Raw genomic sequence first — 19,206 nt, forward strand, 5'->3', positions numbered from 1 at the left:
TTTGAGCAGAGTTGATTTAACTCAGGGGATTTTGCTGTATTTATGCAATAGATCCGGAAGTCACTCAACAAATTCGGTAGATTGATATGTTGATAAAGTATTGCAGACTCTGGTGTCATACTTCCACAATCCCATTGGGAACATTTTGCACCCATGGACCTTTTTCACAAACAGTCATGAAGGTTTTCTAACTAAAATATTTTTTATTATTTACATAAAATAAAATAAAAAAGTACATTCATAACATTGGCGTTAGTGTAAACCAGGAAATGTAAAAAGGATCCATGATAATTTATTGAAAAAGCATCGATTCCACTTACTCCAAACTAATGCGAATAAAGTCCACAGGCCAACGAAGATCTCACAGACAAGTGTTTTAAAATCATAAATAAGTTATAATTCCTTAAAGGTTCTTATGAGGAAGTTTGCAGTCAAAAACGAAACTAAAAATACCCCCATCGTCTCTAACAATACAAACCCGTAGATAGCCACTGCTATTTCCGCTATTTCCACAAGTATATGCAATGTATTTTTTATATAATTGTGTACATAGGCCTATATTTTTTTAACACAAGTTTAGGTTTATTATAATAAACAAGAAATAACCGCGAAATATTTTATTAAACTTAAAATAAAACCGTAAAACAGAAACTAATTTAAATCTTTGACAGGATATTCAATATCAGGCAGCGCTAGAAATATAGCTATAAATAAATTCTGTACACCTTTAGTACGCGTGATGACGCACTTAGAGAGAAACTTATCAGCTGTAAATACAGCTAGGATTACGGCATACAATCATTACACTTTTCCTATAAGAAATAGTTGTTGAAACTTACCTCACATTAAATGATTTTGGAGATCTTTCGACTTGTGTTTTGTATCTGAAATCGAGCTTCAAATTGTCGACCATAGACTCGACTGCATACGTTCCTGACAACTTCCTTGGCTTTTTAACTCCCACAAAATGTACGAATGCTGAAGGGCGGAGCACTACTTAAAGCTGCTGTCCGTAACTTTTTTTGTGTTCAAAATTTACAAAAATATATAATAATGTACAACATGACTCCATTTTTCAAACCGTGCTTTTGTCTTACCCTGAATCATTATGGTACACTTAATATAATTCTTTATATTGCGACTATCTCAGGCCAGACTGATAGGAACCCCTGCGGAGGAGCACAGTCCCTGCGTGATCCGCCATAGGCATAAACACAGAGAAGTAGATCCGGCTGCAATGTTCTTCCGCAAGACTCATGCAGTTCTGTTTATTAAAGGGCGGGAAGATAAATCTGTATTTAAACTAGGTCATTAATGTAGTAAAAATGTGAAATTATTTTTGAATTTGAATTTGGTGCTTTCTAGACTGAGAAAAGACAGAAAATGTATTTTTGTCTCATGGGGATGAAAGACTACAATTCCCAGAATGCTTCGCTGCCCTGTGAGGTCATTCCCAAAGCCACCGCTACTGGATTACAGAGACTAAGTTCAGAAAGTACAATTAAATACTGAACATGTCTGTTCAATATAACGATCGAGTCGCCGTGTGAGTTTCACAGCGGACTCAGATTAGGAGTCAGATTACATTTAACGTCATAAATGAGTTGATGAGCTCTCGTGATGAGAGCTGAGGTAATCGCGACCACATTCGCGGCATACATTCACAGCGCGTTTTCAGTTCATGCCTTTGGAAGCTTAACTTTCATAGAAATTAATTTGAGAAGTTAAAACACTTACATTGCTTAGAATCCGTATAAATTAATGCCTGTAGCTGCGAGCTGAGCTCTGAGTGTGATCTCCATCCCCCATGTGCGGGTTCAAAACATGCGGAAATGGCTCCCTCTGCTGGCTGTAGTCTTTAGCCTCTGGGCAAACATTCCTCTCGTGACGCAAATATCGTCAATTTGCGTCACAAGAGGAAATTTTCCAGAAATAAAATGCATAAATGTCTCAGGGGGATATAAGAGGGGGGAGCAGGATCATTTGAATATACTCCATGGTTTCTACTGATACAAAGCCATATGTTAATCGCTGAAGTAACCCTTTAACCACAATTTTTAGCTTGACCGACTATTGTCACTGGCCGGTTAGAAGCTTCTCAATTTTATTATGTTGACTTTATTTGGAATTAGGTAGTGCACCTTGTATAGTTAATTAAAATATACAGGCCTATGTAGGCTATGTTAAAACAAAAACAAAAAACAAACAAAAATCAAGCAAGTTCTGTGTTAAACCCCAAACTAATTTAATCCAATTAATTTAAAGGTTATAATGTGAAAATCTGATAATGTTTTAACATAATCAAACTAAGATAAGCTCACATAACTCAAGAAAAAAGTTCCCACAAGCACATAATGGGCAAAATACATATGGAAATTGTGCAAACATGTTATTTACAAATGATAGGGAGACCGCCGGGATGGTTGTAACACGGGTCAGTTATAACAACTCCAATATGTCCAATCAGGAACTAGTTACAAATCATCTAATTCACTTCGCACATGCTCAGTTTAGTCCTTATTCCACATGTGATAAAGTAGAGCTCTGTGGCAGACATAGCGTAAAAAAATATTATATTTTGACATAAAGTTATTTTACTTTTTATTTTTGTTACTTTTTATTTTTGTTTTATTTTTGTTACATTTTCTGTTTTGTAGTTAAACACATCAAATTTAAATTATGTTTATTGTGTGTCTGTGTAGATATTTGTCATCCAAGTTGTTAGTGCTAATGTTTTAGCTGTTAGCTGTAAGGTGGGCTAGTTCATGGCTACATGACTCAGGTTAGTTGTAACAGAGTCACACACACACACATTAGGGTGACCAAACGTACTGTTTTCCCAGGACATGTCCTGTTTTCAAGTTCTGTCCTGGCCCTAATATAACAAGTTTCTATCCATACACAGGGGGCATACTTTAAATGTATTGAAATTAATAAGGCGACTTTTCAGTAAACTTCAAGTATCATTTGAGTAACTCATTGCCGGGCTAAGTGTCCTGGTTTTGGTAATCAAAATATGGTCACCCTACATACACACAAACACACACATGCACGCTCAAGTGTTCAATTTCAATATTTTACTATGGCTAATGCTATGACTGACAGTAACAAACATGCTTACATAATGCTTGTGTTCAAGTTGTTATGGTCAATTAGTATGACACACACTGAGAATGAGAGTGTCACACACTGTGGCACACACATCAGTTATAATGAAAAGTTAGTTTTGAATAAAAAGCTTTAAAAAAAAAAGCTTTTTGCCACAATCCTAATTTCATTATGTTACATTTCACCCCGGTGGATATTATAATGTTACATCTCACCCCAGGGTATGTTCCAACTAACCCAGACTATGGGGTGAATTGTAACATTTCACTCCTCCTGTTTGAAACGAAACCATTTTCTGTTTGTGTTGCAGAGATAATAGTTATCTCATTTAATAGCAGACACTTGTAACTAGTTTGAATCACATTTTGAACACACTGGCTTAAAAGTACTCAAAGATATCAGAAAGGTCAAACCATCCCCGGTTTCCCCTAATATCAGTCATAAAATGATACAGACCGTGTGGTCCAAAAGGTTTTAACAGACATATGAACATTTTACAACATGAAATCAGTCATTAGAGTTGTAGACTTTGTAACTTAGTAAAGATCTCCATCATTTTTCTCTCATTAATATGAGTGAGTTGTGCTTCTAGTCTGGCCTCGCTGAGCTTTGCTTCATAATATCGCTTGTACTCGGTCAATTTGTTCATGTTCCTCTGGTTCAGTCGTTCCAGCTCTTTGATCGTCTTTTCTTTCTCCTGATCAGATGCTGTTAGAGTCTTTATTTTCTCCTGTAGTTTCCTCTTTTCTTCAGCAAATCTTGACTCCAGATTTCTTTCTTTCTCTTGTAGTTTCTTCTCATATTCTCGTCTTAGTTCCTCTTCTTTGGTCTTCAGCATGAGCTCCACATCCTGGTAAGAGTCACTGGTGTAATATTCACCTCCATTAGCAGCGACCATGTCATCCACTTTCTCCAGAAGCTCCACAACTTGATTACGATCCTCCATGTCTTTATTGTTGAAGATGTGAAATCTTCCTCCACAGAGACTCAGGATTTCTCTAAGATCCTCACCAGCTTCACTGACGTATTCTTCAATAGTGCCGGTCAGTTCATCACCGTGAGTGAAGAGGACGATTGTGTGTTTATCTGCTTCTTGTCCGAATATAGCTCTGATCTTCTCCACAGACATCTTCTCTTCTTCAGTGAACGGACCCACTTTAATGACCAGGATGATGGCGTGAGGTCCAGGGGCCGTCATGTTTATACACTTACTGATCTCCTGTTTCAGATACTCCTCTGTAACATCTGTGTCAAACAGACCTGGAGTATCTACCAGAGTAATTTCTCTCTCAGCCACTTCTGCATACTTCTTCCAGCACTCTTTAGTCACAGATGAACCACTTTTAGCAGCTCTGAAGACTTTTCTTCCCAGGATGGTGTTTCCAGAAGAGCTTTTACCTGCTCCAGTCTTTCCTACAAGCACCATCCTTCTCAAGGACACTGAAAAAGGCGAGATGATTAAAAATTCACACAATCTAAAATAGACAATGGGTCATACAGTTTTAAAAAGGGGGAAAGCATTCTCTGTATACTCACTATTTGGAGGATGGATTCCAAAACTCCCCCTTCTGCCTATAAAAGAAAAGAAAAGAAAAAAAGAATAATTACATTCACTTTTTATTTTGCAAGTTATTTTGCTAAAACTGACCAAGCTGCCTGATTGAAGACAATTGGGTATTTTCTATATTAAATAACCCATACAACACCAGTGATTATAACATTTCCTGTAGTCTTTTTACTTTAGGTTTCTCAACAGTTTCAAGAGTGAAAAGTCCAGATTTAGGCCCGCTCAACTCTCAATCGAACGAACGTTAAGCAACTGATAGTAGCCATATTTCTGTAATTTTTCAACCATACTTGTTTTTACATTTTTATTATTACTTTGAAGGGAAATTAAATTACAGTGACAAACTGACATTATGAAATGGAACCAACGATGACGGGACTCTAAAATAAAAGCAGGCTAGTTTAGTTTCAGATGCCGATGTAAACAGCACTTTTCGTACAAACCGAAAGTAAAAGCGGAAAACTCTGGACAAAATACACAAGTATCTGTGCTAAGATGTACAATTATTTCCATCAAAGTTAATCTCAGATTCTTCTTAAAGGCAGAAAACGTACCTCTGGCCTCTGTTGTGGGGCTTGAGGACGACATGATTCAGATTTAGAGCAGATCGCCGCGCCCGCGCAGGTAATGGAGAATCTCTCCACTGCGAACACCGGAAGAAGTCACAATCCATAGAAAGCCACAAAAACAACCATTTCTGCTTTTTTATTATAGCCCGTGAGTGTATGATTACAAGGATAGTAACGTAAAATATGGGTTAACTTATATAAAGCTATGTCGTGAGCAATAGAGGTTCGATTTATTGTTTTGCACCCTCATATCAGAATATAATAATTAGGCTAGTATAAAATAATGTGCTGTCAAATTCAATTGCATCTTGCATATAAGTTGTTGTATGTATTTTTACATATTACACACACACACACACACACACACACACACACACACACACACACACACACACACACACACACACACACACACACACACACACACACACACACACACACACAAAACAGGCTATGTGTAGGCTACACATACAAAAATCAACGTTTGTGTTAGATACGATTATTTATTATTTATCACTAAAAATCATATATTGTTGTTTACCAAAATATTCCGGGGCATGCTTCCAAGTTCCTCATGATTTATTTATTTGTTTAACTGATTTAGCAAAATGGTATTGTAACAAAAACCCCGAGCACATTTACAGGCTCAATAACCAAGAAAACACCCAAGTACTAAGAAAAACTTGTACAAGATGTACAATTAAACTGAGCATATTTGAAATGTATGATAATTTGCTGTAATTGAACGGTACGCTTTAGATTACGGCCCGGAAAGTACTGCATAATTAAAGTGAATTTACAGCATTACTTTAAATTCAAGAGGGGAAACAAGAGCCACTTTAATTTACAGCCCACACATTCATAGCCTACTTACCCCGTAACTACACGGATAATTACCCCCTAATTAAAAAATACTTTTTTACTTTCCTGATAGTTACTAGCCTAGAAATCTAGACGCACCCTAGCGGCAGCAAATTTAATCTGCCCGCAAGTGTCGTCTAGGAACTCTCAATACCCTTCTGAGCTGTGTTCCTGTCACTCTGGACGGGCCAATCACATCGTGTATAGAGTCGGTGGGCGGGGCCATAATGACGACGGCCGAGTTGCGTTTGCGTGCTTCCAGTAAACACAGAAACTGGCGAACGGCGGTCTTTCAAATCAGCTTTGACCGCGACTCTGGAAGACTTGGAGTTAAGCTTTTCTCTGAGAAAAGAACAAAGAGCGGCACTGAAGTCATTCTTAAAAAGGGAAGATGTGTTCGGAGTTTAGCCGACCGGATACGGTGAATGTTTAATCAGTCAGCGAGCTCTGCTTCACCTTCGTTGCTCTGGTTGGTGTAGCGCTATCCTATCGCGTGCAGAGGGAGTTTGAAAGACAACCGTTTATCCGCCCCTCGGATTGAGCCGTCAATGGTGAGTTTCCAGACCAAACATCTTGATGTGGGTCTGACTTGTCAGGCTAGATAGTTACCCCTTTATTCCCCCAATATTACATATTGTTCTCTTATACCTACACATACTTACTTTATAGTTACACTATAATTACCGAAAGTTAGGCTGTAAATTCACTTTAATTATGCAGTACTTTCCGGGCCGTAATCTAAAGCGTTACCAAAGTTAATTTATAAAAGACTAAGACCAAACCAAACAGGGTAACATTCAGCACTAGGTTTCAGCGAAATACACCCATTCAATTAATTCACATGGTCAACAAACATGCATTATTTCATTGCACAGCAAACTCAAAGTCATATAAATGAACATTAAATCAATCAATTAAATAAATAACACACATAAAAAAATACCCATGTTATTCCCCTATGCCTACCCCATCCTATCCCCATGAAATATCGAGATATCCCCTAACTCCGTTGTCACAGGAGTTGCGCTGATGTTTATCAAACACTTCCAAGATGCCATCTTTAGCTGTAGTCGTCTCAGTTGTGTGGATAATTGCAGCTATTTTTTTTACCAAAATAAGTGGTTAAAAGTCAGATGGTGTGACAAAATTTTCATTTTTTTGTTTTTGTTTTGAAGAACACAACAGTTAAATATGAACATACGATATGTAGGCCTTACAAAACAAATTATGACTTGTCATTAAAGGTGCACTATGCAGCTTTCCGTCCACTGGAGGGCGCCTATTCAAAACAAATGCGTAGTTTGATGATGCAAAGTGTGAGCGCATCATCTTGGGAGATGTGGTCTTCACCTCACAGCCGGTGGAAAATAGGACTCAGGCAGAAATCACGTTCATGTACCGGGTTCGAATACCGGGACTTTTATTATGACGGGACGGGACACAGTCGCCGGGCGCCTGCACAGATCCGCTCTTCCGGTTATGATTTTGAGGTAATGGAGCTCTGTTTATCATATTAGATACATTTAAGTGTGTTTAAAACGATGTTATGACGTCACTCCATGCGTTCAGTTGTTCACACTGCTAAGAGTAAAGCGCTCCTGCCAAATAAAAGCCGAAACCGAGGGTAGCGCAGATATGACGCGATTGACAGGTGACTCCCTCAAACGCTATGCTGACACGTCCCGGTCCTTAGTTAAAATAGCAATTTTCTCACAATTTACAAATAGTTGGAAACATTTGGGATATAAGTACACAACTGAACAAAATATATAACACCGGCCTAGTGGTTTTTGGATATTTTACTGCAAAAATACTACATAGTGCACCTTTAAACTACGTATAGGGTTCCGTTGCCCCTTGGGCAGCCATGTTGGACATTCATCATACCCCTTCATTTTTAGGGCTGTCTGGCCCTTCTCCTTACCCCTACCCCTCCAACCAAAAGAGAATCGAGACCCGCGAAACGAATGGGGTAGGGAAAAGGGAAGGCATTGGTAAACAACACAGTCATGCACAACAGTAAACAACTTGAGAGAAAAAGGTTTAGTGGTTCAGTGAGATTATCCGGTGTCAATAACAGGTAATCCTTGTTGATAAGTGAAGAAACATGCTAGCACACATATCTCTGTTTGCTAAGTTCAAATTTGACATGCACTATGTGCCATTATATCAGCAGCTCTCTTAGGTTTCTAAACCGAAAGTCAACCGAGCACCTCTAGAAGAAAAACTCTCCTGCGCCCTCCTTTGGAAACTTTAAAGCACAAAGGACAGATTCTGAAGTTCTCCCAGAAACACTTCAGAAACAAACGCATGAACACGCATTTTGTGGCTGATTTGAGCTTTACTTTCTGCCAGATGAACTACTAAACACAAATTATATGAACTGATATTTAAATCATGTGAACCCAGAAGCCGAGTGCATGATGTTATTATGCTTGGTAACACTTTACAATCCCATTAGTTAACATGAGCATTAACTGAAAATGAGCAATACACGTGGTACAGTTTTTAATTAATGATAATAAAAAAAATAATGAAAAAACAGTTTATTGTTGGTTTATGTTAGCTCAGGTCCATTAAATAATATTCAATTTGGAAAATTGCACCCCGATCACACATAAATGCGTATAAATAGTACGAGTGTGCAACATCGTGGAATGTATAGCCAAAACTCATTTTGGCGTGCATATGATACGCTCTTAATGACGTGTATACGCTCTCTTAGGGTAGTGGGGTGGGGGGTTCGTATGTATAATACGCCATAAAGTGCATATCATATGCACGCGAAAACAGCGTATCAAATGCACGCCAAAATTAGTTTTGGCTGATTAATAAATGCATTGTTACCAAATTTACAGTTTACATTATACAGTTGTTTGGGTATTGTCTTACCAAAACTGCACCTAGCGGGTTTGTGTACAGATTGATGACAATTAATGCCAATACAATTGAGATTTTAAAACAACAGACAATCTCAGCTGCAGTACAAGCTATATGGTTATTTATTTCTTAATCAAATGATTTTATAAAGGTGAGTGTTTGTCCTTGTCCATGTATTTGTTTTTAACGTTAATGATTTAGAAGTAAATCTAACTGAGATGGTATAAACTCAACTTCAATAGTGGGAAATTCTTCCTTCTCAGACAATAATCTATGGAGAAACTGACCATTCACTGCTCTTCGTTCTAAACAGATCAGCAATTAGAACAAACAAGATTTAACACGCACACTGCCTATTCCAATTAATTTAATAGTCTTAAAAGATAATTAGAGAGGACAATTATAGAGGAAACCCAACATCAGATGAGGTTTATTCTGTATCTCACTCATCTTAACATCCATATGAGAAGAGATTTCAGTCTCTGCTAGAGTCTCATTTACTCAAGGAGAGTGAGAGAAAGAAAGAAAGAAAGAAAGAAAGAAAGAAAGAAAGAAAGAAAGAAAGAAAGAAAGAAAGAAAGAACAACGGCAATAATAAAAATGCAAACTGCATTGCTTCAATCAAAACTGCAGGTATTTCCTACAGTACAGTTTTCAGTCCAGCCAATCACATGAGTGTGTGTGTGTGTGTGTGTGTGTGTGTGTGTGTAACATGTTTAAGGCATTTAAGTTATGAACTAATTGCTCCTGTGGTTTATTATGCAGCAGTTTATAATCTCTAGATACTTCATGTAAATAAATCTTCCCGTTACCCTGAAACACACACGTCGAAAGTGCCGAGAAGAGTGTTTGTGTGTATATATGGCACATCATTATGACTCATAATCATCTGTCTGGATCCGGCCGCTGATAAACCCTCAGTAGTGAGTGATTCGATAATTCGATTAAACCACTGATTCTCAATCTGTGAAGCGCAAGGCAAGTCTGGAAATGTGCACTTTTAAATTAATATACCTTTTATTCAAATTCTTAAACATTTCATTTAGAAAATCTGATTCGAATTTGAATTCACCGGTGTGTATTTGTAAGTCTTACGTTTGCTATATAAGCGCGGGATCTGTATATGTGTGAGCGCGGTCTGAAGGTCTCTGATGACTTCCTCATGATCCTCCGCTCTCCAGGGTGTGTGTGTGTGTGTGTGGCGTCAGAACTCGTCGTCGGAGCTGAGCAGGAGGGTTTTCTCATTACTGCTGTTGGAGCGGCTCAGCGGCTCGGCTCGGCTCTGCTGTGTGTACTGCTGATACGCCGGGGAGAAGTTATGGATGGCGTCCTGGAGCATGTCTCCCGGGTTCATCGTCTCCTTCAGACTGCTGGAGATGCTCATGGGAGCACAGCGACCTGAGAGAGAGACACACACACACAGATTTCCCATTAAAACACAAAAATGGGGAAAATCAAATAAACAATAGATTGACAAAAGCATGGCTAGAACATTTCACCATGCTACTCTACTGCAGTATATACTACACTCATGCACAGTTTACAATACCTGGATGACCTACTGCATTTGACACACACTACTGTAAACACTAACGTTGTGTCAAGGTTCTCTCAAAGTTATGAGCAAATGTTCTTCCAGTAATGTTGATAGAATGTTTGTTCAATGTGATCAGCTCTTTATTACAGTTCTCAAAACATTAGCACAAAAACAATATTTATGGAATTTTTTGAGCAAGTTTTGCCTCTTTGTCGCCATCTCGGTTTGAAACCTGCGATTGCAGTTATTTGTGGAATTATCATCTTTACGTGTGTTGTGCATCAGCACGACTTCTCAGCGCGGATGAATCTAAATCAAACAAATTATTATTAACTGAGAAAAAAAGCATAAATAATTGAACAATGAATCGCTCTACCAACAGTGATTAAATCTAATGATCGCTTAGCTCACATCACACCATGTTAATTATTATTATTATTATTATACTTTGTTCTCAAATTGTTAATGTTAACGACATCAGCATTGTGTCACTGCATGTATTTAGTGTGTATTAGCATTAACTGTAGATTTCAGTTTCTGTAGTCTCCAGTTGTAACTGACGATGTAAATGATGTAAACTGACAGCTGTAAATGATCCGCCACCTGCAGCATCCTCACATGCGATACTAACCGGACTCCTTCTTTATGTATACAGATGTGACTTTTTTTTTCAAATACATGCTCAAATTTCCCATGGAAATCCACCAATCCCACTCAAATTATAACAAGCTTATACTATAGAACATACATAAACCAATCAGATTCGAGCATTCAACAGCCACTTAGTATAACGTTTTTAAATGTTAAACTTGTTACAGAATGTTCCGAGAACATTCAAAAGAAACTTTCTAATAATGTCTGAAGAAGGATACAGTGGACTGTTCCCAGTTCTAGCTTGAACACAAATGATCTGAAACCTGTATTAGTATTTTATTGCCTCATTTGGGATGAATAGCTTGTTGTATTTCTCATTTTTAAGTTATTTTGGATAAAAGCATCTACTAAATGAATAAATGTGAATGTGAACCGTATCCCACAATCCAAAGCCCTTGAGTTCAATACCCAGTGCGATTCATCAACGGTAAATAATATCAGCCATAATATTTAACAATTACACTCATTATTTGGTAAAACTGTCAAAAAAAGTTAGTAAACAATGTTTTTTCCTGATTGGGAACATTCTATCGAAAAACACTTATTGCTAATATTTAGTACGTTTAAGGATAGATCTCACACTATTGAGCATTTAACAGGACAAACATCTGGAAATGGACAAATGAACAACATGTGATCATATTCAACACAATGAATGTATTGTTAACAACTTAATTAAAATGAAAGTTTTCCTCTATAGACACACAGCACATGAATTAAAGTCTGTTATGTTCACATGGAAGATAAAGTACACATTAAACCTACCATACTGGCCATAGACAGGAACACAACCTGAGAGAGAGACAGAGATGGACAGAAAATACAGAGGCGGAAGAAGTGGAAACAGACCCAAGAGTGAGGGAGAAAAAGAGGAAGATCAGTTCAGAAACATTCAGAGTCTGAGACGTACACGTATTTCAGCTTTATAAGTGTGCTAAATCAGCAAAATAAATAGTTTTTATCTGAGCGAAAGTAACTCACAACTGCACTCAAAAGAATGGGAATTAAACTGAATCAGAATTGTAGTGTCCACCAAATCGTTTTTTCATGCGTCTGGCTGGCGTATTCCATTGGTTTCAAAGGGAGCACCGCGTATTTTGAAAGCCATGAGCGTATCGAGGTGCTGAGCGAGTATTTCACGCTCAAACGTCGAGTGCTCGTTTTTTACTGCTTGCCGAGAGTTGAAGAAAAACTTTGAGTAAAACACGGCATTCAGCATTCATCCCACAGATGAAAACAAGCAGCATAATAACGGAACAAAATCATTTAAAACAAGACCCAGAGCAAATACTTTACATTGTATCGGCAATTTTTTACAGAATCAATACAGAAACAAACTACCTGTGAAATTAGACGCTAGTAACACTTCTGCAGATATTCATCACAAGCAAAGAGTCTACACTGAAAAGAGCGTTGCGATGAGAAAATGATAAAGCGCTCACTTGATGGACATGCAGCCTTTGGCTTAATTTATCATTAAAAACTATATCTAATGTGACCGGGCATGCTTCTGCACATATTAATGTGGTTTGATCACACAACAGTCCTGTACTCCTGTATTTATTTAACGCTGATCGTATATCCAGAGCTGGATGTTTGATCTGTATTTCCTGCGCAGTGATTGGCTGTGCAGTGATGTTGTGATTGTTACCCTGTATGTCGAGTCTCTTGTCCAGGTAGACCTTGTATGTGAACGCGTGTCTGAGCGCCAGAGCGGCGAAAAACATCTCGATGCAGATGATGAAGTTCTGGTAACCGGCGGCAACTGTCCCCTCCCCCACACTGACCTCAGGAGAGTTGATGCGAGGAATCGCTCCGCACTTCTCCAGAATCGCCAACAGCATCCCTACATCACACACACACACACACACACACACACACACACACACAGTTTTATATAACTAGGGCTGTCAATCGATTCAAATATTTAATCGCGATTAATCACATGATTGTCATGAGGTAACTCGCGATTAATCGCAACTAACTCCTGTTATTCAGGACGTAAACCCCAAATCAGCCTTCAGATCACAGGGCTGTGGTGGAGATGTGGTGAATGAGGAAGACTCACCCTGCCAGAAGGAGAGGAAGATGACGGATTTGACCATGAGGAACTTTAGCATGGGGCCGTACGGCTCCAACAGATCTCGAGTGGCGAAGTAGAAGAGGAAGAGAGCGTAGAGAGAGAGACTGACCGACACATTGTAGATGATCGTCACGTATAAATAACCGCTGGCCGCGCTGGAGAGAGACAGAGATGCTTTAATAAAACCGTTACTGGCATCTGTGTGTGTGTGTGTGATGGCTGATATGAATGCACACACTTGAAGTCTCCGTCTCTGTATTTCCCGAAGGCCTGAAGGATCACGGTGATCATGGCCATCAGCGGCTTCACCACACAGAACTGCAGCGTCGCCTGAGACACACACACACACACACACACACACACTCTTATTCAAAAACTCATTTTCAAAATTCATACAGGAGAGAGATCTGTTATCAGCCCAACAGTGAACCATCACGGAATGAAACGGTTCAACAAAAATAATTAACTCTTTCCCTTTAGATCATGAAGTTTAAGAAAAACAAAAACATAGTTGGTGAACTTTTATTTAAAGCTGCTGTACTAAAACTTTTTTTGTGTTCAAGATTTACAAAAATTATATCATGAGAATGTACAACATGAATCCAGACCGTGTTTGTGTCTTATGGTACTCTTATAATAAGTGTTGATATTGGGACTATTTTAGACTGGATCGGGTCAGCATCGCTGCGGAGGAGCACGGTACCCGAGTAACTCGCCATAGACAGAGAAGTAAATCCAGCTGCAATGTTCTTCCGCAATACATGCTGTTCTGTTTGTTAACCACTAGAGCGCAAAAGATTATAAAATAATTAAAATAATTTATATTTTTTTATTATTTGCTGCAAGGTCAGTTGTCAAACTCATTGCTCATTTAAAATGGACTGTGCTAAAGTGCAAAACTGTTCTGTGGTCAGAAGAAACTAAATTTGAAGTTATTTTTGTAAAACTGGGACACCATGTCATCCAGACTAAAGAGGACAAGGACAACCCAAGTTGTTCTCAGCGCTCAGTTCAGAAGCCTGCATCTCTGATGGTTTGGGGTTGCAAGAGTGCGTTTGGCATGGGCAGCTTACACATCTGGAAAGGCTCCATCAATGCTTAACGGTAATACAAAGTTCTAGAACAACATATGCTCTCATCCAGACGTTGTCTCTTTCAGGGAAGACTTTGCATTTTCCAACATTACAAGGCCAGACCACATACTGCATCAGTTACAACATCATGGCTGTGTGGAAGAAGGATCCGGCAACTGAAATGGCCAGCCTGCAGTCCAGATCTTTCACCCATAGAAAACATTTTGCGCATCATAAAGAGGAAGATGCGACAAAGAAGACCTAAGACAGTTGAGCAGCTAGAAGCCTGTATTAGACAAGAATGGGACAACATTCCTATTCCTAAACTTGAGCAACTTGTCTCCTCAGTCCCCAGACATTTGCAGACTGATATAAAAAGAAGAGGGGATGACACACAGGGGGAAACATGGCTTTGGCCCAACTTTTTAGAGATGTGTTGATGCCATGAAATTTAAAATCAACTTTTTTTTTGCCTTACAATGATACGTTTTCTCAGTTTAAATATTTGATTTGTCATCTATGTTGTATTCTGAATAAAATATTGAAATTTGAAACTTCCACATGCATTCTGTTTTTATTCACAATTTGTCCAGTGTCCCAACTTTTTTGAAATTGGGTTTGTAATTTGTTTGTATGACAGCCAGAAATAATGTCAAACAATTTGGCATGTTTCATAGTGTAATCACGAATAAAACAATCGACTCCAAACACATGCAATATGCAATATGCCTACGAAATCTTTGGCACATTGATTATTATTTGGTTAAAGGGTAGGCCAGACTTTTCCACTACTGTACATATATTATACATAATCTAACAGGCTGTATTCGCCAAAACTTGGCACAAAAATTGTCTTTATTTGTCATTGAGAAACACGTGTGTGTGTGTTTATATATTATATATTATGTGTGTGTATATATGTGTGTGTATGTGTGCATATATGTGTGTGTGTGTGTGTGTGTGTGTGTGTGTGTGTGTTACCTGTTTGCAGAAGCGCAGGAAGCCAATGGAGTAAGTTCTGCCCCACAGACAACAAGTGCCGTAAACACAACTGGACCTGAACAAACACACACACTCACTTCAGACCAGCTGATCAGACATGTGCCAGAGAAACTGAGAGTCACTGAACTCACTGGATGGGTTTCCCTCTGATCTCGGCCATGATGGCGCTCTCGCCGCCCAGATACTCATAACACAAACTCAAGAAGTTATAGATCACGAACGCTGCAGAAACACACACACACACACACACACAAAGAAAGAGAGAGAATCAGCACAGAAAATACAAATCACCATTTCACAATTCATTCTCCAACTGAGACAGAGACTGTGCTCAGATTCGCTAAAGATCCCTAAAGTCTGAGATCTCAACATAAACTCAAAGCTGCTCAAAGGTCCTCTTACAGCTCTAGACTCTGTTATTTCTCCTGAGGACTTTTAGGAGACACACCAGAGAGAGACACAGCTAATATTAACCACAGCATAACTGAGCAGTGAGAGAGAATCTCATTCCCTCTGTATTTGAACAGGTCTGGACCTGACCATCATCTCAACATCACACTCCTCCTCCACGCTGATTTATCACCTCGACATCTCACACTCACACACACACACACACACACACACACACACACACACACACACACACACACACACACACACACACACACACACACACACACCCTGCAGTTTTAAAGCAGCTGTACAGTGATCAGCAGGATGTTATTAACAGTGTAATGGCGCAAACTTCATCAATTATGCAACGCATTTGAGCAGTAGAGCAGATAATAACACTCATAATAATTCAGCTGAAGGTGTGTTTTCTTCTGATAGGGTCAGTACAACCCATAATCAGTTCTGAGTATTAGTTAGAACAGAAGTTGAAAAGGCCACACACACACACACACACACACACACACACTTCTGTCGGAGCTCAGATCAATGTCTGTAATGTCGGTCTGTCGTTCTAGCAGGCCAGTGTCCTCTGGTTCTCCTGCTGCAGGAGGAACATACACACACACACACACACACACACACACACACAGGTGAGTCTGACCTTCGTAGCAGTCGCGGACGGTGTCGAAGTACACGTAGTACTCCTCGTTGGTGAAGAAGAGCAGACTGAGCCACGAGTCGAAGGCGTAGATGGGCACGATGAAGAGGATGCGCACGATGTGCCGCTGCTCGTTAGGGGTGTTATAGTTACTCAGGTGCATGTAGATCTGACACACACACACACACACGTCATGATCCCCCATATTACACATTTAATCTGAGAAGAAGAACAGCGTCATTTTATATAAGAGTATCATATGCAAGTCAAACACGTGTGAATGAAAGATAAACGCTTGTGTGTGTTTGTGTGTCAGTGGAGCAGGTGACGCTTTTATCACTGTGTGTGTGTGTGTGTGTGTGTGTGTGTGTGTGTGTGTGTGTGTGTGTGTCACACACTGCAGATGGAGTTCTGAATGCAGTTGCTATGCAACCACCTCTACTCTCTGATATCATGCCACCTGTTGCCAGAGCAACTGCTCCTCATTCTCGTTTATGTCTGTTGTGTTACAATAAATAAATCATGAATTATCATGTTTTACTGCAAATCATCAAAGCAACGTAATCATCCATCGCATATCATAACAGAAGTTTAATTAATAGAAAACACAATATAAATGATAGTATGATAGAAAATATAAGGCAATACACACTTTATGCTGTATTTATGCAGTAATGATAAAAGTGTGTGTGTGTCTCTATGTGTGTGTGTGCGCGTCTGTGTTTGTGCGTGTGTGTGAATCAGTGAGTGAGTAAGTGTGTGTGTGAGCCTGTGAGTGTGTGTGTCTGTGAGTGCGAGTGTGTGTGCCTGTGAGTGTGTGTGTGTGTCTGTGAATGTGAGTGTGTGTGCCTGTCTATGAGTGTGTGTCTGTGAGTGTGAGTGTGTGTGTGTGTGTCTGTGAGTGTGAGTGTGTGTGTCTGTGAGTGAGTGTCTGTGAGTGTGAGTGTGTGTGTCTGTGAGTGCGAGTGTGTGTGTCTGTGAGTGTGTGTGTCTGTGAGTGAGTGTCTGTGAGTGTGAGTGTGTGTGTGTCTGTGAGTGTGTGTCTGTGAGTGAGTGTCTGTGAGTGAGTGTCTGTGAGTGTGTGTGTGCCTGTCTATGAGTGTGTGTCAGTGTGAGTGTGTGTGTGTGAGTGCGTGTAAGTGTATGTTTTTGTGAGTGTGTGTGTGTGTGCATGTGTCAGTGAGTTTGTGTGTGTGTGTGTGTGTGTGTGTGTGCATGTGTCAGTGAGTTTGTGTGTGTGTGTGAGAGCGTCTTTGTGTCTGTGAGTGTGTGAGTGATAGTGTGTGTTTGTGTGTGTGTGTGTCTGTGAGTGTGAGTGTCTGTCTATGAGTGTGTGTCAGTGTGAGTGCGTGTAAGTGTATGTTTTTGTGAGTGTGTGTGTGTGTACACGTGTCAGTGAGTTTGTTTGTTTGTTTGTGTGTGTGTGTGTTACCTGTTGGCAGGTGAGCAGCAGTGCCGTCCAGGTGAAGATCCCAGAGATGGTCTGAGCGGCCGCGGTCATGAGGAAGATGGGCGTCTCCACGGCGACCACTGGAGTCGACCGATTGTGACCCTCAGGGGCCACCGTAACGACCCCGGGCCCCGGCGCCATGCCAACCAAGGAGCCGTTCAATAGAGACACGCCCCTCCTCCACAGCACAGCCATCTGCAGACGAGAGCCAATCAGAACTCACTAAACACCGGGGGTGGAGTCAACACAAAGAACAACAAACCACAACCAAATCAAAGATGGAGTCACATGATAACAATGAGCCTAAAACACTTTCCTGCAGTCATGTGGAGGTTTGGTGCCATAGTAATATTTGAGATGCGTAAGAATATCCTGCAGTGATGATAAAGCATCAATGACATCATCTAAACCGTGTGTGTGTGTGTGTGTGTGTGTGTGTGTGTGTGCGCGTGTGTGTCTTCCTGGAAGTGGATAGTCTCAGAGTTGCCATGTCACCGGGTCACCAGTAGTACCTAATAATTAAAACGAATACCAATAAATATTTTAATTAAGTTATTGATATTCTTTATTTAAAAAGAGTCGCTTTATTTATAAAAAATACTGAAAATGAAAGAGCATCCAAAATAGCCTACACAAAAATCAAAACAATCGAAAGCTATATTTTTAACAATTGTTGTTCGACGCATGATCGTATTTATATCCCATGATATTTACAAGGTACACAAACTTCTAATACCCGGTCCAAAAACGTGGTAATATCAATAATATTTCCCTATATACCCATCTTTACGCGTAAAGGCTCTCACTTCAAACAGTCGCTCTTAGTTTTTTTTAATAAGGATGAGATGAACAGATCTAAACATTATAAACACACAGCGATCCGGCCTTCTTCAGTTACCGGTTTACCGGTTCCGTGATGATGATGATGATGTCATTGATGATGTGATGGTCTCCAGAAGATCTGATCACCGACGCGCGTTATAGCCTATTATACTACACTATTATACATTATATCAGAGATTAGCAACTTTACCGTCCAGACACTTTTGTCTCTTTACTGATAATGGCTCGCGCGTCTAGTGCGTTTGGTGTGTGATGATGCGCGCGTGCTGCGGTGCGTCGCGTCGCGTGCGGATGCGCTGATGATCCCCCGCAGCTGATTCTGATTTTAGATCTCCCGAAGTGAAACACACACACACTCACACTCACTCACGTAATTTAGTGGATCCCGCTCATCTGCAGCTCTCAGCTCGTGAAATCCCGCATGATGTTGTTCCGCGGTGCGGCGCGTGCCTGCGTGCGCTGACTCCCTGTGATGTCACCGAGGACGCAGCGGCGCTCGCGCTTGAGACGGGGCGAGTCTTTATAATA

At 39.9% G+C, this 19,206-nt stretch overlaps 2 protein-coding genes across 4 annotated transcripts; both read right to left on the reverse strand.

Moving 5' to 3' along the window:
- Positions 1-3,622: 3,622 nt before the first annotated feature.
- Positions 3,623-5,263, reverse strand: LOC137091082 (GTPase IMAP family member 9-like). The gene is made up of 3 exons (XM_067455213.1): positions 5,230-5,263; positions 4,645-4,680; positions 3,623-4,548 (listed from the first exon to the last, which is right to left on the reverse strand). Exons 1-3 carry the CDS (start codon positions 5,261-5,263, stop codon positions 3,623-3,625), a joined length of 996 nt encoding a protein of 331 aa, XP_067311314.1.
- Positions 5,264-9,660: 4,397 nt separating this feature from the next.
- Positions 9,661-19,200, reverse strand: LOC137091016 (transmembrane protein 184B-like). 3 transcript variants are annotated; one of them, XM_067455089.1, is made up of 10 exons: positions 19,049-19,200; positions 17,818-18,030; positions 16,389-16,554; positions 15,466-15,556; positions 15,314-15,389; positions 13,498-13,589; positions 13,245-13,414; positions 12,828-13,022; positions 11,942-11,968; positions 9,661-10,383 (listed from the first exon to the last, which is right to left on the reverse strand). In XM_067455089.1, the coding sequence occupies exons 2-10, from the start codon at positions 18,028-18,030 to the stop codon at positions 10,190-10,192; spliced, it is 1,224 nt and encodes a 407-aa protein (XP_067311190.1). In that variant the 5' UTR covers positions 19,049-19,200; the 3' UTR covers positions 9,661-10,189. The 3 variants fall into 3 exon arrangements, with proteins under 3 accessions (XP_067311190.1, XP_067311197.1, XP_067311207.1); XM_067455096.1 differs by lacking the exon at positions 19,049-19,200 and adding an exon at positions 18,734-18,754; XM_067455106.1 differs by lacking the exon at positions 11,942-11,968.
- Positions 19,201-19,206: the final 6 nt, after the last annotated feature.

The sequence above is a fragment of the Pseudorasbora parva genome, chromosome 2 (assembly GCF_024679245.1).
Source record: "Pseudorasbora parva isolate DD20220531a chromosome 2, ASM2467924v1, whole genome shotgun sequence".
NCBI lineage: Eukaryota > Metazoa > Chordata > Actinopteri > Cypriniformes > Gobionidae > Pseudorasbora > Pseudorasbora parva.